We start from the raw sequence: 10,527 nt of genomic DNA, 5'->3' as shown, positions 1-10,527 counted from the left end.
CGTCTCCTTCTTCGAAGCTCTGAAAAGGAGTGAAAAAGTTGTAGGAATATAAAAATAGTGCACTGACAACATGATATGTAAGAACCAGTGATGTTTTTCTTTTCTGCAGTTGAAGTACCTTTTCTATAATACCTTACCTTACTTTACCTTACCTTTTTTTTTTTTTTTTTTTTTTTTTTTTGTATAGTTCGTTTCAAAAGATTCAGTCTTTTAGTTTTATGCTTTCAAGAATAAATTGGCATTCATAAGAGCTACTCGTATAGTGCTTCTTTTGTTTTAGTCAGAAAAGGCTTGGCAGCTTCAATTCTCTTTCACTTTAAATATGTGGAAAAGAAAATCTAAACTCTAGAGTCATACTGTTTTGGAATAAAATGAATGTGAATAAACGCTGACAGAATTTCATACATAATTTTTTAACCATCCGTTAAACTAAAAGCTGGTCATTGATGTTTTGTGGTTGTTTTTATTTATTTTAATTTTTATTATCATTGATTGTTTAGTTTTTTTGTGTTTGGTCACTTGTCTTCTATTAAACACACTCCCTTTCTATGACTTTATTTAATTTGTATCATTATATTTTTTCCAGATGTCTCGGCCTGTATAACTGTCACACAACAGACAACCACAGCTGGTAATGTATTGTGCTGCGGTGTTTTAACTGTAAATGTGCAGATCTGTCTATATGAATATAAATCAAGAGGATTCTGGTGATTCTAGTAATACTGTCTGCATTTCTAAAGGACACAGTATGTGAGGCAATGTTCCATGTTCATGCTAGTAATGTTCATAAATTATCATATTAATGCCACATTAAAAGATATATATATATTTTTTCATAACAGCTAATATCTCTGACCCTTGCTACAACTACACTGTACTGGATGAACCGTGGAGATCCACCAGTAATATACGTGGTTCAGTCATGAAGTGTGACCAGCATGTCACCTGGAGTGGCTGGTATCGTCTCTTCATTAACGGTGTGAGCGCTCATATCCCAGAGACTTGTATTACGACCTATAGCTGTGGCACTGCTACTGCACTGGGGTTACCCGATGGGCATCCCAGAATTGAGGATGGAGTTGTCACCCGAGATGCCTGCGCTCTATGGAATGATTTCTGCTGCTTTGTCAGGTCTTTCCCCATTAAAGTCAAAGCTTGTCCAGGCAATTATTTCGTCTATGAGCTGGTTAGTCCAACTATCTGCTATGCAGCATACTGTGCAGGTGATTATATTTACATGAGCTCCTGCTACACGTTCATGATATTTGTGTCACTGTTTAATCACTATTCATCCAAACTTTCAGATGTCAGCACCATTAACCCCAGCTCTACAGCCGTCACACCAGCGACCATCTTCACTGGTAATTTATACCATTGGTTTACTCTCTGGCCTGATTTACGTGCTGATCTTTACTATAGAATAGATGTTGGGAGCAAAGTAATAATACTTTGTTAAAGTACTTAAGTTCGTTACAGTTCTTAACTTTAACTTTTACTCCACTACATTACCTAATTAAAATTTATACTTTGTTAAACATAATGCATGATGCAGTGCGAAGTTGAGGTGTGTGATATACTATATCTTGATAATATGTGTTGTTTTAATGAAGTGTGATCTGACATTATTGAGTATATCACAAAAACACACAGAGAGTGCACACATACACTATGATTTACTGTACTAAAATGCATTTTGAATCATCAAAATTCAAGGCATTCTAGTTTGTCTTTTATATTTATATCATTTAATATAGTTAATCTACATCTCACAAAGACTACCAGTTTTCTCCAGATATCAGCAAGATGACAAGATATGAAGATTTATATAGTTAGAATTAAGTGGCTTACATTTTAGTCACAATATTGTCTGTTTTTGCTCAATTTTGCAAACAAAAATAGTTCCAAATAAAGATCACCGTACTGTTTTGCGTCTCTGAGTAACACACAGGACAGTGTTTCCTTATTGAATGAATCCGATTTGAATGAACGATTTTTTATATATATGTATATGTGTGTGTGTGTTTGTGCGTGTGTGTGCGTGTGTGTGTGTGTGTGTATGTGTGTGTGTGTTATTTTCTCATCATAACAGTTTATCCCTCTGTTGACCCCTGCTACAACTACACTGTGTTGGATGAACCATGGAGAGCCAACAGCAGTCGCCCATCAAACTCCTACAAGCTTGATAAGTCTGTCAGCTGGAGCGGCTGGTATCGTCTCTTCATTAACGGTGTGAGCACTCAGATCGCAGACACGTGTGTTGAAATCTATAGTTGTGGTACTGCTATCCCACTCTGGATTCGTGGTGGACACCCTACAGTTGAGGATGGAATCGTCACTCGAGATGTCTGCGGTCACTGGGACAATTACTGCTGCTATTACGGTTCTTACTCCATTAAAGTCAAAGCCTGTCCGGGCAATTATCATGTCTATGAGCTGGTTAGACCAGCTGTCAACGATGCAGTCTACTGTGCAGGTAATAACAATTACATGAGTCTGTGTATTATTTATGCCATTGTTGATTGGTATTTATCAGTCATAATTTTTCACCTGTTACTAACATCGGTGCCATTTTTTTACCAGTCAGACGAGAGACGAGTACACCTGGTAATGTAGTCTGATGTTTCTTCTATTAAATTGTGTTTTGTCTGAATGTTTGTGGATCTGTAGAAATGAACACGTGTGTGAGTGTGTTTTTATCAATGAGGGATAAAAGTGTGTGTGAAATGTGTGGTTGTAGGTAATTGCAGACATTATTTCTTGAGGACAATTTTCTTCACGATTCATCCAAACTTTCAGATGTCTGCAGCGTTAATGGCAGTGAATGGTGACATTCTTCAAGCTTTAAAGAAGCTGTGAAAAATCACTTGATCCACAGAATAATGACATTATTTTGTGAGCTTCAGTGCACAATTCATATGCTTATGGATATTAAGAGAAATTATGTTACCATATGGTTTACTGTGAGAGGAATTTAGTTTCAATTTTTTTTTTTTTTTATTGTTTATTCCCCACACTCATGGTTACATTCGTAATTTATTTTTGACACTTTATTTGCTGTTTGGTTCCATTATTGCCTTCATGCTGTTTTGTGTCATTGCAGTTATAAATATGACACAGCAGGAAAGATGCAACGTAAGTCAAATTCACAACTTCTATGAATTATGGTGCAGAGAGCAATGAAATAAGATGTGGCAGATATAAGAAATATGAATGTGCTTTTCTGTTTATTGCTGATGGTTATGTGCACTTTTGTTTACTATATTAATATTGCAAAACATGATTAGCACAGTCTTATTTACCATACTAAAGCTCAATTGTGATTTCAGAGTCAGACATTTGGAGGATGTTTTCAAAATCTTCTTGAGCAGATAGAGAACATTACAGCTCAAGACCTTCCTTTAGATGTACGTATTCAAGAGAAAAAAATACAAAATAAGATCTTTATTGGTTGCATAATGATTGACATGTCAGCATGGGCTCTGTTGCCATTTATATGCACACTAACTGTATTTGTCTAATCAAATTAGACTGTGAAAAACATTTTGAATATGGCCTTCAACACTTCAGAGAAAATTTTAGAGTCGTCATCATTATCATCTGTAAACCAAACTGAACTAGCCTCCTATGGAAACCGTCTGTTAAAAGCCAGTGAGAAACTCATGTCTACATTGGTGAAGCCGGTGGACACAAGTGACAGTGTCAGTTTTATTATTGCTGCTGTAGGTAAGTGCCAATAGCAATAATACACAATTAGTATTAATAATTAAACTCAGATTACATATGATGTCAGTTACTTTATGTAGTCTAGAGAGCAGCAGTTGGTCAGACAGCAGCAAACGCAGCAACAGTAATGAATGAAATTTAATTTAATTGTGGAGAGTTATAAACTTTTATGAGGGGACATGAATCCTGTCATATGGACAAGGACAGGTTGTCAAGGAAAAAAATATTTTTTACATTATAAAAAAACAACATTTAAAACACAAGTTCACTTAAAGTGAAAGGTTTATGGTTTGTGGAGAACTCAGTGTGTTTGAGAATATTGGCTGCCTTGAGCATTAAACAATCAACAGTAAAATAAAAATAAAAAATCAGTGCAATTTATGCTGGCAAGTTTTTGCAGTGTTTGATTTTAAGAACATTTTGGACATTTGAAGCATTTGCACACTTGAGTACAGTGTAAATTGATATCTGACCTCTGACCACAGATCCAGTCTCCCCAATTCCTTCTTTTAAGTGAGTGAAGTGACATTCAGCCAAGTATGGTGACCCATACTCAGAATTTGTGCTCTGCATTTAACCCATCCGAAATGCACACACACAGAGCAGTGAACACACACACACACACTGTGAGCACACACCCGGAGCAGTTGGCAGCCATTTATGCTGCGGCGCCCGAGGAGCAGTTGGGGGTTCGATGCCTTGCTCAAGGGCACCTAAGTCGTGGTATTGAAGGTGGAGAGAGAGCTGTTCATGCACTCCCCCCACCCACAATTCCTGCCGGCCGAGACTAGAACTCACAACCCTTCGATTGGGAGTCCAACCCTCTAACCATTAGGCCACGACTTCCTCACATGAATTATGAGTGCTTTCACTTACATTTACGCAGTTAGGAGATTAAAATGCAACCTGAAGTGTTTAAATCACACCCAACCAATATTCAGTAATTAAATTAAATTAAAACCCAAAATAGTCAGTTATTAAAACCTTTGTCTTTTGTGCAAATTTAATGGCTGAATTGGACTTTCATTGAAAATTATAAAAAATAAATATGAATTGCTGTAGCACATAAATGCTTGTTTGTTTAAACAGATATAGAAGTCTTCATGATTGGACCACATGTCACCTTAGAGAAAATCCCTCGACTCGACACGACAAATTCTTCTATTGACATCGATCTCATTGGGATCGCCAAGAACAACAATGAAAGTATGCCATATATATATATATATATATGTACAACAAATTGTGAGCAAAAAGGAAATGGAATAATTTACAAATCTCATAAACTTATATTTTATTCACAATAGAATATAGATGACATATCAAATGTTAAAAGTGAAATGCCATGCCAAATATTGGCTCATTTTGGATTTCATGAGAGCTACACATTCCAAAAAAACTTGAGACAGGTAGCAATAAGAGGCCGGAAAAGTGAAATGTACATAAAAGGAACTACTGGAGGACTAATTTGCAACTTATTAGTTCAATTGGCAACATGATTGGTTATAAAAAGAGCCTCTCAGAGTGGCAGTGTCTCTCAGAAGTCAAGATGGGCAGAGGATCACCAATTCCCCCAATGCTGCGGCGAAAAATAGTGGAGCAATATCAGAAAGGAGTTTCTCAGAGGATAATTGCAAAGAGTTTGAAGTTATCATCATCTACAGTGCATAATATCATCCAAAGATTCAGAGAATATGGAACAATCTCTTTGCGTAAGGGTCAGGGCCGGAAAACCACACTGGATGCCCGTGATCTTCAGACCCTTAGACATCACTGCATCACATACAGGAATGATACTGTAATGGAAATCACAACATGGGCTCCGGAATAATTCCAGAAAACATTGTCAGAGAACACAATCCATCGTGCCATTTTTTTACGTTTCCGGCTAAAACTCTATAGGTCCAAAAATAAGCCATATCTAAACATGATCCAGAAGCGCAGGTGTTTTCTCTGGGCCAGTGTTCATTTAAAATGAACTGTGGCAAAGTGGAAAACTGTGGTAAGACAAATCAAAATTTGAAGTTCTTTTTGGAAAACTGGGACACCATGTCATCCGGACTAAAGAGGACAAGGACAACCCAAGTTGTTATCAGCGCTCAGTTCAGAAGCCTGCATCTCTGATGGTATGGAGTTGCATGAGTGTGTTTGGCATGGGCAGATTACACATCTGAAAAGGCACCATCAATGCTGAAAAGGTATATCCAAGTTCTAGAACAACATATCTTCCCATCCAGACGTCGTCTCTGTCAGGGAAGACCTTGCATCTTTCAACATGACAATGTCAGACCACATAATGCATCAATTACAAAATCATGGCTGTTTAGAAGAAGGATTTGGGTACTGAAATGGCCAGCCTGCAGTCCAGATCTTTCACCCATAGAAAACATTTGGCACATCATAAAGAGGAAGATGTGACAAAGAAGACCTAAGACAGTTGAGCAACTAGAAGCCTGTATTAGACAAGAATGGGACGACATTCCTATTACGCAACTTGTCTCCTCAGTCCCCAGACGTTAGCAGACCATTATAAAAAGAAGAGGGGATGCCACACAGTGGTAAACATGGCTTTTTGGGGTTTTCACTTAAATTATAAATATTCTCAGTTTAAACATTTGATATGTCATCTATGTTGTATTTTGAATAAAATATTGAAATGTGAAACTTCCACATCATTGCATCATTGTTTTTATTCACAATTTGTTCGGGTCCCAACTTTTTTTGGAATCGGGTTTGTATATATCATAGAGACCGCGTACTATCACCAATAAATCACATTTATTGTTGTTTTTACATAGTATTGCATTTACCGTAGTTTCTGTTTCTGTCTCACAGGATCAGCTGCTGTGGCTTTCATGAGCTACAACATGATGGAGAATCTACTGAAGCCAGGCTTCTTCAACACACCAAAGGACACGATTAAAACCATGATGTCCACTGTGATCTCAGCTACTCTTCCCAAAACCACCAACACTACACTAACTAAACCAGTCAACTTCACCCTCAAACACATCAGAGTGAGAGACTGAAATGTGCTTTTGTTTTATCAGAGCACTGATATAAACCGTAAATATCTAATTATGTGCACGGATATTTCTTGTATCTTCATTCTTGTTTTTACAGGAGTTTGATCCCAACAATTCCCTATCCTGTGTGTACTGGAATATCAGCGAGTGGATTGTAGATGGTTGTTCTGTTTTAAAGTCCAACAGCAGCCACACTGTGTGTTCCTGTGATCATCTGTCCACATTCGCTCTCATCATGCAAACCAGCCGCCCACCAGAGGTATGAGAGCATTTCTCGTGAACAGTGAAGAACAGCACAGATTTGGATCTCATGTTCTCTCACATGTTTTCTCAGAACGACTCACTAATGGAGCTGTTGGATTTGGTGTGTGTGTCCGTGGGGCTGGTGTTCTTCACTTTGGCCCTGTTGACCTTTGCCCTTTGTCAGTGGAGTCCTGGAGTGAATAATGTGGCTCGAATCAACATCTGCATCAGTCTTCTGTTGGCTCACCTTCTGTTTCTGCTCACACAGCAGTTCCTGAGCCTCATACGTCCTCTGCAGGTGAGAATGATTGAGCCCTACAGCTCAGCACAGACTCACTGAGAATCATCATAACCATCTCTCATGGTCTCCAGGTGTTGTGTGCCGTGATCTCAGGACTTCTGCACTTCCTCTTTCTCTCCGGATTTGTGTGGATGTTCATTGAAGCTGTGCTGCTCTTCATCTGTGTGAAGAACCTATCACAAATCAGCTCCAGAAAGAGGGAGGTGCTTAGCAGTGGATTCCTGTGTGTGATTGGATATCTGGTTGCTCTGGTTGTGGTGTGTGTGTCTGTCAGTTTGGTTCCTGAAGGCTACGGCAGCGAACAGTGAGTTGTTGTTGTTGAAGTTCATTTGATTAAACGGAAAAAGGCAGCTCTGGGGTTTTGGGACATTTTGCTATCTGATAAAATAAGCACACAGGTTGTATCAGTTTCACGCACACAATTAAAATCTGTAGTATTTCACCAGTCAACACCTGAAATCGTATTTCTGACTACTTCATTCAGCTATTATATTGATTTTTCAGATGCTGGATTAAAGTGGAGAAAGGCTTCATCTGGAGTTTCCTGGGTCCTGTTTGTGTCATACTAGCAGTAAACAAATTTCTTCTTTCTCATGACATACATATTATAAGGAAGAGGTGAATAATTACTCTTCTACTTTGCAGTTAAACATGATTCTCTTCATGAAGATCGTCATCAGTCTGATCTCAGCACTCAATACTCTCAATGCTGAAGTTTCACAGATGAAACAAACCAAGTAATATCATTATTTAATCACTCTATAGAAAACCACATAGTCAATAAAGACATTAACTCCTTATTTCTTTTGTTTTTCTGCAGGATTATGGCGTTTAAAACACTGGCTCAGTTTGTGGTTCTTGGTTGCTCCTGGATTCTGTTTTTCTCCACTAATGGCAGTAAGGGGCTGGAGATCGTCTTCCTGATCTTGAACTCCCAGCAGGGAACCTTCATCTTCGTGATCTACTGTCTCCTCAATAATGAGGTCAGATATTTTTTTCAATTTGCATGCATGATCTGGATGTCTTTCATTGAGGTCATAGGGAAGAAAAGCATGAAGGCCACTTTTTCATACCTGTTTATTATAAACCGGCGCGCAGATGACATTAGGGATGGGGGGGACATGGTCCCCCCACTGTCTCTATGAAAGGTGACATTGGTAAACAGAGGATTAATCAGAGTTTCCACTATGTACATTAGCCAAAATAGTCAAAATAAACATGCAGTATTGTTTCGACCGCAGTGTTTGACCAATTCCCAAAACACACTTGTAGCCAATCAGCGGTAATTGGCATGTCTTTTCATGATCGAGAGTAGAGAGTGGTCCGTTTGAGTGGTCAGCCGCCATCATAATGTCACTTGAAACATTAGACAACTAGACAAAGAAATGCACTACAATATTCACAACACAAATAAATAAAGAAACAGGCTGCAGAAACATGTTGCAGAAAGAGGTACAAACTACATCAGAAATAGGTTGTGCTGTTTCTTTTAGGATAGGTGAGTAATGGTAATTTTGTTTTGTTTCACATAACCTATCCGTGTTGGCTTTTGTTTGAATACGCTTGTGTGTCATCTTCACGTGTCCACAATCGTTGTTGCCATGGTTGCGTCCATATGTGTGGGACAGAGATTTCAAAATAGGGGCGAGGTATGGTGGCCGAGAGAATTCAAGCTGCTGCATCTTCACAGAACGCATGCAAATAGAAAAAGCACCAGCACATTAAGAAAACATCTTCATCAGTTTGACATCTCATGTGCTGCAAATACTTGGAACACAACTAAATACAAAAACAATATGCAAATGCTCACAACACAAATAAATACAGAAACATGTTGCAAAAGCTGAAATGTGCTGCAGATACTCAAAACACAAACAAATTTACCCCAACAAAACGAAAAATAACCATGTGTTTTTGTTTTTTTTTTGTCTTTTGATGACCATTTGTATTACAACATTTGTAAAATAGCATTGTTAAACTATGGTCAGAGTTGTTAATCCATGGTTATTTATTTTTATTTTTATTTTTTTAATAAATTATGTATTTATTTATTTATTTACAACAATAAAACCATTGGCTATGGTTATTTTTTGTAAGGTACATTGCTAAAGTAAGTTATAGCCACCTAACATAACCTTTCACACTTACAATAAGTGTGTATTTTGTCAGGAATCGTATGATCAGATCAGAGCAAACGTACCTCCAGAGCCAAGTTAGTCACTTTGTGGTTCCCTTAAATATCTCTGATGTAGTTCGTACCTCTTTCTGCAACATGTTTCTGCAGCCTGTTTCTTTATTTATTTGTGTTGTGAATATTGTAGTGCATTTCTTTGTCTAATTGTGAGTATTTGCAGCATGTTTCTTTATTTGCTTGTGTTGTGAGCATTTGCAGATGAAGATGTTGTCTTGATTTGCAAGTTTTTTTATTTTTTATTTGCAGTGCATTGATCTCTCTCGGCCACCATAGCAGGTCCTGTTTGGGTATAGGGTATGGTCATTTGTTTTGGTGCTTTCGAATACCAACATCATTTGGCAAAAATCGTTTAGTATACCTTTTTTATTATTGCCCCCACTGCTTCAGAATCGGGTCGGGGCAGACGCAGGCTGACGCACAATAATTGTCTACCAGTCACAGTTACCTTGACCCACGTTCTCCCTACATGCTGTTCTGTTGTCAGTGACTGAACTGGTGATTTTTCTGGACAGTGTTTGTTATAAACAAACTTGTTGAATTTGTTAAAGTTGTTGAAAAATTGAATTGATCCCATGAAGTCTCTCCTCTCGTCTCATTCTTGTCCAGATCAGGCAGCAGTACAGGAGGTGCTTCAGATGTCGCAAAGAACACTGAGGACCACAGCATCGTGTTCAGAAAGTAATAAAAACTGCATTAATATAAAGTGATTTACATAATCTTTGTTTTTGGATGATAAATATAATTATTTCTGATCCTCTCTGTTATTCAAGTGTCTTATTTTAGCTGTTAATACGTTCAGTGTAAAGCTGTTCCACTACTGAACTGTTTTATTTAGTCTTTTTTAAACTTTTTGTTTGCTTGTTTATTTTAAAGACACACAATGTAAGAATATTTTTATTTTTTCAAATATCCAAAAACCACTAGAACAGTGTCATATATTTTGGTTCCTTGTGTACTTACATTATCCCAACTATTTTGAAGAATGTTTAAATCCAGAGAAATAATAAATTTGAACTAGTTACACTGCCATTGTGTCATTG

The 10,527-nt window shown here is 37.7% G+C and overlaps 1 protein-coding gene across 1 annotated transcript; it reads left to right on the top strand.

Annotated features, from left to right (window-relative positions):
- The first annotated feature begins 873 nt into the window (after nt 1-873).
- Nucleotides 874-10,262, top strand: LOC113050358 (adhesion G protein-coupled receptor E3-like). The gene is made up of 16 exons (XM_026213291.1): nt 874-1,223; nt 1,305-1,361; nt 2,090-2,473; nt 2,581-2,604; nt 3,101-3,132; nt 3,327-3,404; nt 3,528-3,723; nt 4,813-4,929; nt 6,559-6,740; nt 6,847-7,008; nt 7,084-7,290; nt 7,365-7,597; nt 7,798-7,864; nt 7,939-8,030; nt 8,114-8,276; nt 10,094-10,262. The coding sequence occupies exons 1-16, from the start codon at nt 923-925 to the stop codon at nt 10,139-10,141; spliced, it is 2,343 nt and encodes a 780-aa protein (XP_026069076.1). The 5' UTR covers nt 874-922; the 3' UTR covers nt 10,142-10,262.
- The last annotated feature ends 265 nt before the right edge of the window (nt 10,263-10,527 follow it).

Source organism: Carassius auratus, chromosome 1 (genome assembly GCF_003368295.1).
Source record: "Carassius auratus strain Wakin chromosome 1, ASM336829v1, whole genome shotgun sequence".
NCBI lineage: Eukaryota > Metazoa > Chordata > Actinopteri > Cypriniformes > Cyprinidae > Carassius > Carassius auratus.
The sequence above is the reverse complement of the archived record's forward strand: the minus strand, read 5'-3'. Positions and strand labels throughout refer to the sequence as shown.